This window comes from Sciurus carolinensis, chromosome 1 (genome assembly GCF_902686445.1).
Source record: "Sciurus carolinensis chromosome 1, mSciCar1.2, whole genome shotgun sequence".
NCBI classification, from domain to species: Eukaryota; Metazoa; Chordata; class Mammalia; order Rodentia; family Sciuridae; genus Sciurus; species Sciurus carolinensis.
The window spans coordinates 174,498,053-174,514,748 of NC_062213.1; the positions used below are offsets into that span (position 1 = coordinate 174,498,053).

Below are 16,696 nucleotides of genomic sequence, written 5' to 3' on the forward strand. Positions count from 1 at the left end.
TTTTGATATATTCCCATTATTCATTGACCATTTCTTTACTTTCTGTCAAAATAAAACCTTTTAAGTTCATCTTATACTTTTTCTGTTCTAGCCTTGGAATCAACCATTTTTCCAAGAAGCCCCAGCTCCTCTTAGTGAAAAACAGTATTTAGAACTCAGATTTCAGTTCCTAACTGTTCCTGAGGAGTTCCTTCTATGCACTCAGTAAACACAGCTAGGAACTATATGTATGTATGTGTGTGTACATATTCAGGCAGATATTATTCCATAACTCCGAATATATGTTTTTGTGCATTTGTATTTTAAAACCATGAGCTCCTAGTCACAGTTTTAATTCCAGTACACTTCAGGTTCTCTCCTCCCTTCCTCCTTTCCATTTTTATATATTACCTTCTCTGTCAGTTAATAATTTGGCTCCTATTATTATAAATATATTTATTTATTTGTTCATTCAGTTTACTTATTAAATGAAACCAATCTCCCTATCATACTCTGCCTTCTCTACCTGTCACCTCCATGTATTACCTGTCTTGTACTGTCCATGTTCCCTCCATGCTCTCAGTTACTGACTGGAAGGGAAAAGAAGAAAAAGACAGGAAAAGGTTGGGTGTATCTATCCACTCAGAAATACTTACAGATTTCACAGTATGTAAATAGGAATCAGGCACTGTGCCTGGAAACAAGAACAAACTAAACATATATGACCACTGTTCTCAAGGAAGCTATACTGTAATGAGGAATATGGAGAAATAAATAGACAATTACATTAAAACACTTTAAATGCTAGGATACTGAAGTATAATGAAGTACAAGATTTGTTATGCCCTAGACTTGTAGGTTAGAGATACTTTTTCCAATTTTTGCTTTTTTTTTTTTTTTTTTTTGGGTACTGGGGATTACACCTGGAGAAACTTAACCACTGATCTACACCCCCCAACCCTTTTCTATATTTTATTTAGAGATAGGGTCTCGCTGAGTTGCTTAGGGCCTTGGTAAGTTGATGAGGCAGGTTTTGAACTTGTGATCCTCCTGCCTCAGCCTCCTGAGCTACTGGGATTACAGGTGTGTGCCACCATACCCGGCATTTAACAGCTTTATTGGGAAATAATTCAGCATTTTGGTTTCTACTACTTCTTGGCTGTTATGAACAATGCTGTGTGAAGATTCAGATGTAAGTGTTCATATGGACATGTTTTTCACTGCTTTTGTGTATATACTTACGAGTAGAATTGCTGGTTCATGTGGTAAATATCTTTAACCTTCTTAGGTATTGCCAGAATGTTTTATGAAGTAACTTCACTATTTTACATATATATAAAATATATATATGTAAATTATATATATATGTACATTATATATATAACAGTATATAATGATTCCAGTATCTCCACATCCAAGGCTTGTTTTTTTTTTTTTTTTAATAGCTCTCCAATTAGGTGTGAATTGGTATCTCATTTTGGATTTGAAGCAGCATTTCATGTGTTTATTGATCACTGTTATATCTTCTTTGAAGAAATATCTACTTAATTTGTTCATTTTAAAATTGGATTATTTATCTTTTTATTATGCAGTTGTAAGAGTTCCTTATATAATCTAGATGCAAGTCCTTTATCAGATATATGATGTTGCAAAAAAAATTATCTTGGGGCCGCAATTGTAACTCAGTGGTAGAGCACTTGCCTAGCATGTGGGAAGCACTGAGTTCAATCCTCAGCACTACATATAAATAAATAAATTAAATAAAGGTATTCTGTCTACAACTAAAAAAAAAGATTTTTTAAAAAATCTGTCATTCTAAGGATTTTCTTTACTTTTTTTTTTTGGTACTGGGGATTGAACTTAGGGGCACTTGATTACTGAGCCAAAGCCCTAGCCCTATTTTGTATTTTATTTAGAGACAGGATCTCACTGAGTTGCTTAGCACCTTGCTTTTGCTGAGGCTGGCTTTGAACTCTCCATCCTTCTGCTTCAGCCTCCGAAGCTGCTGGGGTTACAGGCATACACTACCACACCCAGCCAAGGGTTTTTTTACTTTCTTCATGGTATTTTTAGGACCACACATTCAGATTTCGATGTTCAGTATGTTTGTTTCTTTTGTTACTTGTACTTTTGGTGTTGTAATTTTTAAAAAATTGCTTAATCTGAGGTCATGAAAATTTACACCTATATTTTTTCTAAGAGTCCCATAGTTTTAGCTCTTGTATTTAGGTCTTTGATTTAATTTTTATATATAGTGTGAGGTAGGGATCTACCTTTATTCTTTCACATCTGGGCAATTGTGCCAGTACCATTTATTGAAAAGATTATTCTATCCCCATTGAATTGTCATGATGTCTTTTTTGAAAATTGATTGAACATATGTGTTTATTTTGGGGCTCTTAATTCTCTTCATTTATCTACATGTCTGTCCTTTTGTCTGTACTACACTGTCTTGAGTACTGCAACATTATGATAACTTTTGAAATCAGAAAGTGTGAATCCTCCTTATCTTCTTTGAAAAAATTGAGTATCCTTTGAATTTCATATGAATTTTAGAGTCAACTTATCAATTCCTGCAAAGAAGCCAGCTGAGTTTTTTTTGTTGTTGTTTGTTTGTTTGTTTTTTGGTGGGAGGGTGGGGCTTGCATTGAACCTGAGATCAATTTGGATAGTATTGTCATCTTAACAATATTAAGTTGTAATTCATAAACATGGGCTATCTTTCCTTTTATTTAGGTCTTCTTCATTTTGTTTCAACAATGTTTTATAGGTTTCCTTGCAATTCCTTGCAGTTTGTTGTTTTAAATTATTCCAAAGTATTTTATTCCTTTAAAAAATATATTTTTTAGTTGTAGATATACACCTTTATTTTATTTATTTTTATGTGGTGCTGAGGATCAAACCCAGTGCCCCACACATGCAAGGCAAGTGCTCTATTACTGAGGTATAACTCCAGCCCTTTTATTCCTTTTGACGCTATTGTAAACTGAATTGTTTTCTTATTTTCATGTTCAAAAGTTCATTTTAAGTGTGTAGAAATGCAGTTAACTTTTGGATATTGATCTTGTTGATGTCAACCTTGCTGCATTTGTAGGTTAGTAGTTTGTTGTTGTGGTTATTTTGTGGAAATCAAACCAAAGGCCTTGTGCATGCTAGGAAAGAGCTGTACCACTAAGATAACCCATTCCTAATAGAGTTGTGTGTGTGTGTGTGTGTATCTCAGGATTTTTCTGTATACAAGACTACATCATCTATTAATAGATATTGTTTTACTTTGTAAATCTGTGTTAAATCTAGATTCCTTTTATTTAATTTTCTTTCCTAATTTCCCTGCTAGAACCTCTATTACAATGTTGAATAGAAGTGGCAAAATGGGGCATCCATATCTTGTAAAGAATAAGGATTTTGATTCTCATTTATGATAAATTTCAAACTTTGGTGATAATTCAAGTAACTTTCACCTTCTACATTGATCTCATTTGGATCTATGTAATATAGAAAGTGAACTTTTTTGAGGATATTTTCTGTTGCTAATTTTTCTGTATGGTTGTGAAATAAATAGGTTTTAGTTCTAAAATCATTCCTTTTCAATAAGTTACCTTGGTTTTTTAATGCATTAATCTGAAATTATATTGCTATTTACTATCTACTAAAGTCTTACACCATAGATCCAAACCCTAAAGATACATAATATGCTTCTGGTCTTACAAACTTTATTTTGAGATCACTTGGACTAAAAAGCAGATGTTGTTCTATTACAAAAATAGAAATGAAAAAAAAAAAACAACAGCAGTACAGAACGAACCTCATGGTCCCTTCGTTCTGGTCTGGGGGCATTTTGTGAGAGCGTAAATGTTAGTTCTAATTATAAACTTAACCGTGAAGCATCCTAATTTATATTAATCAGTTATGGGTATTTTGTGCATTTATCTATCTGTTAAGATGTATTTTTTCAGCTGTGTTAGCTCTGTGATGTGTTCCATAATTATAGGTGATCATAACTTTCAAATTTAATATGATCCTTCAATTTCAAAGAATTATCCCTGGTTTTGGTATTTCAGAATTTCATTGAAGTTCTGATTTGTCTGTAATATGTTGATGCTGAAGTGGGTATTAAGGTGAGAAGCTCATTGAATCTCCACCAAAAATTTCATTTTTAGCATCAATGTTCACTTTAAAAAAATTTTTTTAGTTGTATTGAACACAATACCTTTATTTATTTATTTTTATGTGATGCTGAGGATTAAACCCAGTGCCTCACCTGTGCTAAGAAAGTGCTCTACCACTGAGCCACAACCCCAACCACCAATGTTCACTTTTATGATTTAAAAAAAATGAGTTCATTGTATACTTCATTTACAGATAACCTATTCTTTTGTTACCTGGCCACTTGCCCTTTTCTCTACTAATCATTTGCTTTTCTGTTTTTTTGGAATAGACAGTTTCCCTGAAGTAAGACATTAGTAATCTTATATTCCATAGACTTACTTTCTCAGAACTCCATCCTATTTATGATTTCTAGATCATCTTCTGATCATAATTTAAAAAATATATTTTTAGTTGTAGATGGACACAGTATCTTTATAGTTTTTTTATGTGGTGCTGAGACTCAAACCCAGTGCCTCATATGTGCGAGGCAAGTGCTGTATCATTGAGCCACAACCAGAGGAGGCCTCTTGATCACAATTTTTAATCAAACATATTTTCTATTATTTTCCTCTAAATTCACTATTTTGTCCATACCTACTCATTCATTTAAAAATGTTCTAAATGTTTATCTGCCTGGATTGTGAGTTTGAGATTTAAATGTGTTTGAGATTTAAAAAGAACCAGAATACTGACTTCTTAGAGAGGTTCTCTATTACCATTTTCTGATACCACTAACGTTTATATTTTTCTCTTTTAACCAGGAAAAGTGGGTTGAAGTTGCCTCAATGAAAGTGCCTAGAGCAGGCATGTGTGTTGTGGCAGTCAATGGTCTTCTGTACGTTTCTGGAGGTCGCTCTTCTAGTCATGATTTCTTGGCCCCAGGTACCTTGGACTCAGTTGAAGTTTATAACCCTCATTCAGATACCTGGACAGAAATTGGTAACATGATCACTAGTCGTTGTGAAGGGGGTATTGCTGTACTATGAAGCATAAGGCATAAGAGCACAAGGAACATTTTGAAACTGTATGATCTAACCTTTTACAAATCAAACATATATTTGGTTATAGGACCTTTCATTCTAATGAGTTTAACATGTATTGGGTAGATAAGTGACTGAAGAGTAATTTTCCTAAAAATGTGAATGAGAAAGGATATGGAATATATCCTAAATTAATAAAGAACTCACACAAAATTGCCAGACTTACCAACAATAGAATTGCTGTTTATGCTCTGAAATTGTCCAATTAAAAAGTGTCCTAAGACTCGGGTTGTAACTCAGTGGTAGAGCACTTACCTGGCACATGTGAAACACTGGGTTCAATCCTCAGCACCACATAAAAATAAATAAACTAAATAAAGGTACTGTATCCATCTACAAATTTTTTTTAAAAAGTGTCCTAATTGTAAGAATTGTTTGCTAGAAGCTTCTGAAAAATGGCCCTATTGGCTGTTTTTCCAGTGCAATTCAAATTGTAACATAACCTGTACATTATGTAGGAATAAGATCCATGAGACAGTTTAAAGATTTGATTCAATGCAGAGCATGGTTTTCCATGGCCATAGTTTAACCTGCAGAGAAAAGCTTGTGAAACAAGTTCCTACTTTTATTTGATGGCAGTTTTCATTAGCCCCAAACATTTTATTGGCAGCAGGTATAGTAGGAAGGTGTGCAGCTATTAAATAGGTAAATTTTTGCTTGTTGATAGCCTAAGAAAAGCTTTTACCTCCTCATTTTTTGTCTTGAGTCTGAGAATGCAAGTAGGGAATTAATAGGAGGTCCTTAGTGACAGTCTTTGATTGAAATAGATGTTATAATGGGTGATGGAGCACAGCAAGGCATATTTCACATCTAGACATTTCTTCCTTAATTTCTAGATAGTCACCAAAATTAACTGCTTGACTTTAGGAAGAGGGACTTTTATTAGATTATCAAGCTTTGTGAAATTTATTTGTACTTAGACAAGCCTAAGTATGAGTTTACTACCAAGTTATTGCCTGGAGAAGGCTGAATTATAGGTATACCTTGAGCATTCCTAATCTGAAATCTTTAGTCAGAAACTTTTGAGATGCTGACATAATGCTCCAAATGTTTTGGATTTTGGAGCATTTTTAATTTCAGATTTTCAGGATAGGGATGTTCAACTAGTAGAATCTATGTAAATATTCCAAAATCTGAAACACTTTTGGTCCCCAGCATTTCAGATAAGGAATACTCAACCTTGTACTTGTGAAAGTTTTTATAGATAATGACTCATAAGCTGAAACACCCTTCTCCTCCAAAATTTGTTCTCAAAATTTCTTCCTTTCCCTTGAGAAGCATTCTAAAGAAGTGTTTTATTTTCATTTCTGAAGATTTATCGTGTTTATGGATAATCACTTTTATTCCTACTAGCCATATGTATTAGAAGTTCTGTATACATTAAGGTTAATTCAAGGATTTGATTTCCTATTTCTTTACTAAGGTCTTCCATATATTGTTAGAAGCATCGAAAGCTTAATTAGACAGAAAACCTTTGATCAGCATTAGACTCTGATAGCATTAATTTCTAAATATATTGGTTTGGCCCACAAGGATATTTTCTTTTATAACTTAAATTCTTGTATTAGGAAAAGCTTATGTAGAGAGAAGCCTGTGTCCCCTTCTGTTAGGTATCCTGGGAGTCTGAAGGGTCACAGATGCCTGGCTGGAATCTGTAAGATATCAAAGAATAAGTATCAAGATGATCTGTAGACTACATAAGCCCTAACTCGCATGCCTTTAATATTTCTAGTTATAGAAAATCTACCTTCTGGTTCAAAGCAGATTTACAAAATACTCCTACAGTTTCATTCTCATTATTGCCTACTACCTACCTAAAATGGCACTATGAAGAGAGATGTTTTACACTGCTATGGCAGAAATGTAATATCAAAACAATTCATGTTTGGCTTTAACAGGTCCGGAAGATCACTGAAAATAGTTATGTGTAAAACATGCTTATTGTTTCCCAGATAATGACAGATTTTTTTTTTAAATGTACTAATAAAGTATCTAGCTTTTTTCTTTTCCTTGTATTACTTATTAGTTTATTAATTGCATTTCTGAATTTCCAAACTGGTGTAGGATTACATATTTAGTTTTACACTTAATTCCATTTTATGAGCAACAATTAGTCTTTCCTCAGGGCTGAGGTTGTAGTTCAGTGGAAGAGTTTGCCTACCATGTGTGAGGTACTAGGTTCGATCCTCAACACCACATAAAAATAAATAAAATAAAGGCACTGTGTCCATCTATAACAACAAAAGAAAATATTTTAAAAAAATAAAGTAGTCTTTCTTCAAAATATTTGACAATTCAATATGCTTCTAAATACCTTGTTTAGTACAGGCACAGTAGCACGTGCCTGTAGTCTCAGCAACTCTCAGAGGTTGAGGCAAAGGATCATTTTAGGCCAACAGTTTGAGGTCATCCTGGACAACATTTGTGACACTGTATCTTGGGGGTAAAAATAAATAAGCAAGCAAACAAATAAATAAAAAAGTACAATAAATGTACTAATGAGGAAAAAAAATAAAAAAACAGACATAATGGCACATACCGGTAATCCCCGCTACTCAGGAGGCTGAAACAAAAAGAAATAAGTTCAAGGCCAGCCTGGACAACTTAGCAAGACCCTGTCTCAAAATAAAATAAAAAGGGCTAGAGACATCATAGCTCAGTGGTTGAGCATTTGCCTAGCATGTTCTTCTGGGCCATGGGTTTAATCCCCAGTACTACAAAAGAAAAAACAAACAAAACAAAAAACCCCCAACCTGTCCAATGTACTTAATTGAATGTACTTAAAAATCAGTTTTAGGAATACATTAATTCACCTGTAAAATAGCAATTTTTAAGTGAAATTAGGCAATTATCTTAAAATGACTTGTTCGTATTTTGGAAGTTAACATAGTTAACTAAGGAAAAGTTTAGTATTGTATACATGCAGTTTAGAAGCAAAGAAGTTCCTCATCTAAATACTTGAGCTGAATAGAATCTGAGTTACAGATTAACTTTATTCCCTATGTAAAAGCCCTATCTCTGAGTAAAGTCACATGCTAAAGGGATTAAGGAGACTTTAACCCACAATTCAACCCATAAGAAAGTAAACAAAATTACTGCTCTAATATATTTCTTCACAGTAGGAATCATTGGAACAGAAATCCTATAATTTATGTTAACTGGTAATTACTCGTATTATACAAAGATAGCACATGCCAAGTGCTATGATTTTCTGATTTGTCCTTAACACCACATATTCCTTGTTAAACTAGAAATTCAAGACTAGATTTTCAAATTAAAATCCAAGGTATTGCTTTTGCCTTTTTTTTTTTTTTAAAGCTTCTCTATGAATTAAAAGATGTAGAACTATAATAGAATACTAAAATGGCTGTACTTGAGTTTTATCATTTATATGTAATAATGATTTTGTTTTTTGCTTTGTTTGGTGTTAAAGGGGTAAAGTTGCATCTATATATACCATGCCCAGCCTCATAAAAACTGGTAGGTATCCATCTCTTCTTTAAATATAGCTCTCCCTCATGATATTGTTCCCTGTTGACTCTAGAGCCACAGATTCTCTTAGCTCATAAAACAAGGTTATACCAGGTAAAATAAGCTTGGACATAAAATTCCCAGGGGCAACTGCAGTGAAAACACCATACAACCACCTATTTTTAGGCACTCACAGATGCACATTTTCTTTGTGAAGTGGGAGAATATGTATGTTATGTTTTAAAATTTTTTTTTAATTGGGAAATTTGGCTGCCCAGAAGTATATGACCTTCCCCAACCCCCAAGAGGAAACCACTATAACACATTTGGAGCACTCACTTCCTTGCTCAACTTTATGTGTTTATGCCTATGTATAAATCCCTAGTGCCCCATCTCCTAGTTTTATTTTAATACTACAAATGATGGGGTAGCCACTGAATACTTTTTTCTTTAAATGTTTTTATTAGTGCATTCCAGCTGTACATGTTTGTTTTAATGATTATAAGGCTCTAACAGGATTTTTAACCTTTTTTATTTTGTTTTTCAAGATAAAACACTGAAATGTTTAAGTGACGTATCATTCATAGAAAGACTGAATGTAAACTAACCTAATATGGCAGGACAAGGCCCTGTTAGGGATTTTTGGAGTTCTTGCTCAAACAATTACTATGAAATAAATTTTAGAAATGAAAAACAACATATAAAGAACTACCACTACTTAAGGAAAAAAATGAGCCAAACAGAATTTAAAAAGATCATACCAAAATGCAACTTTACAAAACAGTTTTATATTTATTCTACTTGACCAGGTCTCTTGGGTCCTTTCTCTGGATAAATATTTTCAAGTAGTAAAGTGACTACAAATGAAAAAAAAGCCACTAAAGTGACAACTATTCTTAGGCCCTTGAACCAGTTGGGATAATGGGGCAAGAGAAAAAGTTCAACCTGTAATGCTATCCCCAAACCTATTATTACTAAGACTATGGCTTCACTGAGTCTTTCAGAAATAAGGAAGGCAAACCATGAAAACACAATAGGAGTTATACTATTAGCTAAATTAAGGTAGTCTGGTTTGGCTGGACTACCTTCTGGCAGAGAAAAACCCCATCTGACCCCTCCCAAGAAAGATAGGAAACTGGCTCCATAAGCCATCTGAGTAAAAGCTAATACGGGAATATAAGTCTTTGTCATGACCATGACCAATGGTGGAGCAATGAAAGGGATTAGTCCTGCCAGAGTTATATATAATGCTGGCTTTGGGCTATCAGGCAGGTAAGTGATGGTGCTTGGTGGCCTGGCTGGAAGTACTGCTTGCTTCTGCTTCTTCTTAAAGCTGCATGGGGATGTATGATACCATCGTGTCTTGTTCATACACCCTGGAAATGATGGGAAAAGATAAGGGGTTGGAAACAAAAGGGATAGGTTCTTTTGAAGGGATGTCTTCAGAGAAAGTACATCTATTCTTCTGGTTCCCATGCTCATTGTGAATGGGTACTTCAGCATCTATAAAGAAAATAGAACCAGAAAACAAAATTAAAACAAACAGACAAAAAAGAAATGCACCTGATTTCTCATTTAATTCCAATCTGAAACAAACAACAACAAAAAAGCAAATAATCCCCACCCCACCGCCCGCTTTCTACTAGCACATCAAACTTTACAGATAGGTTTAACTGACTAGAGATTTCCCTCATGACGTTGCTAGAGTAATGTTATTGTTGTTTTTGTTTTGTTTTGTTTTGTTTTTTGTGATTCTCCTGCCTCAGCCTCCTGTTGGTATTAAACAGGTATATACTATATCCCATAAACATGTATTATTACTCTCAACTAAAAATTATGTAATAATTAAACTTACTGAAACACAGAAATTGCTATACAATTTGCAAAAGAAACTAGCACATAGAACCAGTGGTCTATTTTGACCTACCACTAATTTTATTCCATGGAGAAATACCTATATGAGGAGCAGGTAAAGATTAGGTCTCTAGCATTAGCCCTTCTAAACTGCCTCTTCTATTTATAAATTGCAAAAGAAGCAATGCTGATTACTGTAAGAAGGCTATTTTATGCAAGAAAACCTGCCTTCCAATTTAGCTTTATGAACACTGCATACTTTCCATAGCTCTATGCCGTTATACATGTCTCTGCCAAGAGTTCTAGCTCCTACTATTTATACCTCATCTCTCAAAATTTGTCTTTAAGCTTTCCTGAACCTCTCTCCAGTCTGATTTTAGGTTCCTATAGTAAATCTATGCAAACTTCAAAAATTCTTCTCACAGTGAATGAAAACTATGTGTTAACTGTCATTTCACTAGACTTGAGAGCTAGGACCATATTTTTTCACTTCCTTTAAAGGTACATAGCCAAAGTAATAACCTTTTCTTCTTATTCAGTGATTTCATAAGCAGATGCTAGACTTCAACTAAGCAGAACAACAATAATATAAAAAATGTTGGATGAAACAAAAAAATGTTAACAGTTATTTAAGAATCTTGATGGTTCTTCAAACATACTAGGAATGACCCATCTTGGGACCTTTCCCCTTTTTGTATCCATTTGGAATACTCTTCTTTCAGCTATGTGTATGGTCCATTCCCTCATTTCTGACCCCTCTATATGCAACACTATTCTTGATACTCCTTATTCCCTTTTCCTGCTATATAGTTCTCTATAGTACTTACCACTTGACTTACTAAATGTTTTACTCTGTGTATTATCCAATTCTTCCCCCATTTAATACACAAAAATAAAGATTTTTGTCTTTTTTACTATTACTGCCTCAGCCACAGCAGTTCTTGGCAAACAGTGCTTAATATTTGCTGAATAAACCAACCTTTGAAGATGCTTGAGAAAACCTCTGGATGTAGTGAAGCATACTGGCCCCTATTAAGTCTTGTTCAGGAAGATGCCAAGCAGTTCTGATTACTGTGTTTTTACAGCTAAGTGGAGGGGTTACATCAGAAGCATGCTGCTGTGTATAAAACAAGATATCAGTTTTCATTTTACACATTTTTTGTTCAATACTTGGGAATGAATCCAGGAACTTGTGCATGCTAATATCCCCACCCCTTTTTGATTTCTATTATTTTATGTGTATGTGGTGCTGGGGATTGACCCAGGGCTTTGCACACTAGGTAAGCGCTCTATCACTGAACTATACACCCAGTCCTTTAATTTTTGAGATAGGGTCTTGCTAAGTTGCTGAGGCTGGCCTTGATCTTGCACACTCCAGCCTTAGCCTCCACAGTACAGGGATTACAGATATGTACCAATCACATTCCATTTAATACATTAACTTTCAAAAAGTAGTAACTCATGAGAATTTTTCCATACAATAGAATTTCCTTTGAAAAGAATCAACATTTGGGGCTGAGGTTGTGGCTCAGTGGTACAGCAACTGCCTAGCATGTGTGAGGCACAGGTTCGATTCTCAGCACCACATAAATAATTGAATAAAATAAAGGCCCATCAACCTCTAAAAAAATTTTTTTTTAATTTAAAAAAAAAAAGAACATTTTCAAAGAATCAGCAACACATTAAGAAAATGTATATTTTTCTCCCCTGTACTGTTCTTTTAGCTTTGGCTGTTCGGTTTAACAGAAGGAGTAATGCACAGAGACACAGAAGATCTGAATTTTACACCAGCTCTGCCACTTCCCTAGTTCTGTGATTGTTGGTCACAGTTTTTTCTTGAGTCCCATCTTTAAAACTGAAGGTCAGAGTTTCTCTGTTCCTTTTAGTTATCTACTTCAGGGCTTAACGTTTACAGGGCAAAATAATGATAGCAGCAACAAATACAGTTTAGCTGTGAGTCAAGCACCAAAACTACATGTTTTATATGCATTAACTCTACTGTTCACAATAACCTCATTGACTTGATACTGAGAAAGATTGACCTGTTAAGAGGGTATACTCTGGTGCCAAACAATCCAGGTTGGAACCCTGGCTCCACTCCTTACTAGCTGTGGATAAGTTACTCAACCTTGTTATGGTGCAGTTCACTCATCTTTGAAATAAAGGGCCCGGGAATGTAGATCCATGGTAGAGTGATTATCCTGGGAACGGGAAGCCCTGGGTTCAATCCCTGGCACTACAAAAACAAACAAGAGTAAAAACAGCTACTTCATAAGGTGGTTATAAAAATTTAGTAAGTTAATAAATGTAATAGTTGAGAACTATCCCTAACACAAAGTAAGCACTCAATAATAACAGTTATTCTTAAGCCGTGTGCAGTGGCACACACCTGTAATCCCAGTGGCTCCAGAGGCTAAGACAGAAGGCTTAGGAGTTCAAATCCAGCCTCAGCAATTTAGCAAGGCTCTACGCAACTCAGTCAGACCCTGTCTTTAAAAGACATAAAAAAGGTCTGGAGATGTAGTTGAGTGGTTAAACACCACTGGGTTCAATCCTGGATAAAAAAAAAATTTTTTTTTTTTTTTGCCTTACTCTGGAGGGACTGGTTAACCACCTGATTAACTTAAGCAACCAGTAAGAGACTGAGTGAAAATATGAATCTAGATGTGACAGTCCCATTTTTAAAAAAAATTTTGGTGGTGGTGGTGGCGCTGGGGATTGAACCCAGGAATGTGTGCATGCAAGGCAAGCACTCTGCCAACTGGGCTATATCCCCAGTCCACAATGTGATTTTTGACACGATAACTTTTTTTATATGGTGCTGAGGATAAAAACCAGGGCCTCACACATGCTAGGCAAACACTCTACCACTGAGCTACAAGCCCAGTCCCTGACAGTCCCATTCTTGAAAAACGAGATGTCTCAAAAAACAAAACTGCCAGATTTGGAGGCACAGGCCTGTATTCCCAGTGACTGAGGGGGCTGAGGCAGGAGGATAGAAAGCTCCAGTAATCACTGGCTTCCAAGTAGTTTGGATAACACCCACACCTCGACATCCCACTCCTTCACTTTTGCTCAAAATCAATTTCTTAGTATGGACTTTCCAAATCATACCATTTAAAATCTCAACCCTCCCCTCACCTTCAGGAACTCCCTGAACCCTGTGGCACCTGATTTCCAACTCTTGAGTATTAAAGCAAAGACTGATAGCCTAAAGACGACCGATGACACTACGGAGATAAAGGACAAAGACCCCAGGACTAATCTACCCAATTCAGGTGAGATTTTTTTTTTTTTTTTTTTTTTTTTCCGGCACCGGGATTGAACGTCTGTAGCCCTTTTTATTATTTGAGACAGGGTCTTGCTAAGTTACTTAGGGCCTCACTCACTAAGTTACTGAGCCCGGCTTCAACCTTGTGATCCTCTTGCCTCAGCTTCCCGAGGTGCTAGCGCTTGCCAGGGTGTGCGGCTCCAATTCAGGTGAAAACTTTCAAATGTCCCCAATTTCTCCACGGAAAGAGTGCAAACTCAAAGGCTCGAGCCGACATTTTAGGAAAGAGGAGGAGCTTGGACGCAAGGATCTTCGGGAAATCTGGGCTAACAGTACCCGCTTCTATTTACTACCAATCCCCTGATGACTGCGTTCCCTACGTGCACCCTCGTGGCCCAGATACTTACTTTTCAGCGTCGCGCCGGTATATGGCAAGCTGAACTTCAAGGACAGGGATTCGCGGAAAAGCACATTTCCGGAAAATGGAGTTATCCACTCCCCACATCCTAGAACCCGAAAAAATGAGTCCGGGTGGGAAGTTGACTTTGCGCTAACTGGTTCCCACGCTTGACTTTCCGTCTTGAAGTTATTCTTAATTCTAGTTGACATCGAGTTGAACAGGGTATCTGTTCTCTCTTCCAGGGTTCCAAGCTAACAAAATCTGCCTGCAGGGTTCGGGAAGGTAGAGTACAGCTACTAAACAATCTCAGTTGTGGAGGAGGGTATGCGACTTGGAGTTTAGGCCAAATTGCCATCTCCGGAACTCATTTTACTTTGCAAAATAACGGGGTTGGGTCGACCGGACACATTTTACTCCGTGTTATAGTTCTTTACCACTGTTGGGAAGGGAGTGTTTTACCTCCATTCTCTTTCCTAGGACCTAGAAACTTCACTAAGGAATAAAGGGCACAAAGAGGCAGCATCTTCACTTCCATGAATCAAGTTTAGCGTTAAGAACCTTGGGTTTGGGGGCTGATCCATAAAGTCATATCGTTCCTCCTGCCACCCTTGGCCTGAATTTATTTCTTGGTTCTGTGACTTTGGGCAAGTTCCTTGTCTTCTCTGGGTCTCTATATCAATCTGTCAAAGGAAATGATACCAGACAACTTGAGCGTCCTTCCGTCTGTAAGGATAGAGCCGAAGACAGTTTGGAGAGCTCATTTGTCTAGATGCCCACGCCGGGCAGTTCCTCCATTCCTCTGGATTCTGGCTTGTCCAGCTCTTTGGTTACCATCATTCCGATAGCTACCGGTGCAGAACGGAATCTCAGTACGTATACTGTTCCAAGTCCACTTGGTTTTCACTTTATTTCCTTCTCTGGAATGGTAGCACCGCCCCTTCCTGTCCTGCGATACCCAATGAGACGTCGGGTAGAAGAAACGGCTTTTCGCCTTGGCAAAGGCTCAGGCCCGGTCAGAAACCCGCCCTACGCTGGGGCGGGGGCGCGACGCTGTGGAACCCAGGAACTACGGCTCCCGGCGGGTAGTGCGCCGTGCCGACCCTCGCAGGCCTGTGGAGTAGGGCCCTGAGGCCCGCTGGGGGCTGGAGTCTCAAGGACGCGCACACGTGAAGAAGCGGAAGGTGGGCAGGGGTCGGGAAACAGGCCTCTCCAATATCATTTTCCTAGTTCTGGTTGAGGTAGTTTGGCGATGCGAGCTAGCCCAGAGGCTGGGTGTGGGAGGCTGATAAAAGAATGGGCAGGGAAGACCGGGTACACATATACATGCGCTCTCACTCATTCACACGCGCCCAGGCCCGAGTGTTGGCTCGGGGGATCCAAAGGAAGACTACTAAATTCGGCTGGTCTCTGCCTTTCAGCACGAGGAAAGGCAAAGGATTCTACTCTGCACAAGAGAAGGAGCGACCGTGCACCTCCTTGAACCATGCCAAAGGGAGCTGGGGGCGGGGCAGGGAACAACCGCCATTCCCTCGGCCGAACGTTGACAGCCCGAGACGCTTCGGTCCCCGGCAGTGTCCCCGGAGGAGGTCCTGTGCGCATGCGCTCCTGCAGGTGGGCGTGTGTGAGGCGGAGTCGGAGAGAGTGGAGGAGGGCCGAGCTGGTTTGTCGCTCCTCCTCCACCCACTCTGCCCCTCCTGGGCCTTGTGGGCCGGGCAGCCATTTTGGGAAGAGCTTTGTTATGGTTGTGGGCTAGTCACCTTTGCAGGGCCAAGGAACCAGGGACGCGTCCTTAGACGCCGCGTCTCGTCCTTGGCTGTAGCTCCGCCGCTGCTCGGTGAGTGGGAGTTCCGGACAACGGAGCAGTAGGGGACCCTGATACCGTCTCAGCTCGGGGCTCCGCCCGGTACCTCACCGGCCCGTGTGTTAAAACTAGTTGGAGGAAGGTCTTTCACAGGTGGTTGAGCGCAGGTCCGCCGGAGGAGAGGCGAGCGGAACCCATGGGTCGTGTAGTTCGGACTGGGCACCCCTCCCCCGCGCGCGTGGAGCTTTGCTTAGGAGCGTCGCCGCGAGAGCGCGCCTACTTCACTCTGGTCTTGGGTCGGAACGCTCACCTGCGGCTCTTTGGCTCCTTCCTCTCCAGGCGTTAGGCTTGGTGGTGGTGAAGTGGCTTGGTTTACATTTTTTTTTTTTTTCTTTCCTTAGAATGAGAGCCAAAGGCTTTTATTTTCCTATTAAGGAAAACCTAAGAGGAAAAAGTCGTGTGAGTCAGATGTGGAATATCTGAGGGGAAAAGAGGAACTTTCACGTCCGCTGTCCTGGTTCTCCGTGGTAGGAGGGTGTTTTCGTTTAGATTGTCTTTTCCAGTGTCTGCCAAACCTCCTCCCCCGGAGAGAGAAAGCTGGTGGATCCTGAAGTCTTCGAATCAGTATTTTCCCCGGTTTTAAATCTACTCTCTAATTCGTGGAATCCAAAAGAAAGGCTGAATCTAAAATGGCTGTAGCGAGGGGAAGTACCCTGTACCCTGTTCTTAGA

The 16,696-nt window shown here is 38.2% G+C and overlaps 3 protein-coding genes across 14 annotated transcripts in view; 2 read left to right on the plus strand and 1 right to left on the minus strand.

The window, feature by feature from the left end:
* Positions 1 to 13,758, plus strand: part of Ipp (intracisternal A particle-promoted polypeptide) — a 42,864-nt gene extending 29,106 nt beyond the window's left edge. For 3 of the 7 annotated variants that reach the window (XM_047524604.1, XM_047524614.1, XM_047524624.1), the window contains exon 9: positions 4,890 to 7,174. In XM_047524604.1, coding sequence (XP_047380560.1) covers positions 4,890 to 5,114 — 225 coding nt within the window. In that variant the 3' untranslated portion in view covers positions 5,115 to 7,174. Of the gene's footprint in view, positions 1 to 4,889; positions 7,175 to 8,601; positions 8,649 to 12,217; positions 12,325 to 13,640 lie in introns of those variants that run through there. The other 4 variants (XM_047524642.1, XM_047524634.1, XM_047524653.1 and 1 more) reach the window with 4 other exon arrangements.
* Positions 9,409 to 15,049, minus strand: Tmem69 (transmembrane protein 69). 5 transcript variants are annotated; one of them, XM_047524721.1, is made up of 4 exons: positions 14,864 to 15,049; positions 14,172 to 14,270; positions 11,473 to 11,607; positions 9,409 to 10,142 (listed from the first exon to the last, which is right to left on the minus strand). In XM_047524721.1, exons 3-4 carry the CDS (start codon positions 11,512 to 11,514, stop codon positions 9,432 to 9,434), a joined length of 753 nt encoding a protein of 250 aa, XP_047380677.1. In that variant the 5' UTR covers positions 11,515 to 11,607; positions 14,172 to 14,270; positions 14,864 to 15,049; the 3' UTR covers positions 9,409 to 9,431. The 5 variants fall into 5 exon arrangements, with proteins under 5 accessions (XP_047380677.1, XP_047380660.1, XP_047380685.1 ...); XM_047524704.1 differs by having other exon boundaries at positions 11,473 to 11,610; XM_047524729.1 differs by lacking the exons at positions 14,172 to 14,270; positions 14,864 to 15,049 and adding an exon at positions 13,923 to 14,109 and having other exon boundaries at positions 11,473 to 11,610.
* Positions 15,050 to 15,193: 144 nt separating this feature from the next.
* The window catches only part of Gpbp1l1 (GC-rich promoter binding protein 1 like 1), a 44,487-nt gene continuing 42,984 nt past the window's right edge, over positions 15,194 to 16,696 (plus strand). The window contains exon 1 of one of the 2 annotated variants that reach the window (XM_047524678.1): positions 15,194 to 15,345. The gene's annotated coding sequence lies outside the window, so the exon portion shown is untranslated. Of the gene's footprint in view, positions 15,346 to 15,853; positions 15,999 to 16,696 lie in introns of those variants that run through there. The other variant, XM_047524667.1, reaches the window with a different exon arrangement.

Coding starts and splice junctions, on each gene's coding strand:
- Tmem69 (XM_047524721.1), bottom strand. CDS start 11,514: ATGCTTCACTACATCCAGAGGTTTTCTCAAGCATCTTCAAAG. Junction 10,143..11,472: donor TTTCTCAAGCATCTTCAAAG/GTTGGTTTATTC, acceptor TTTTCTTTATAG/ATGCTGAAGTACCCATTCAC.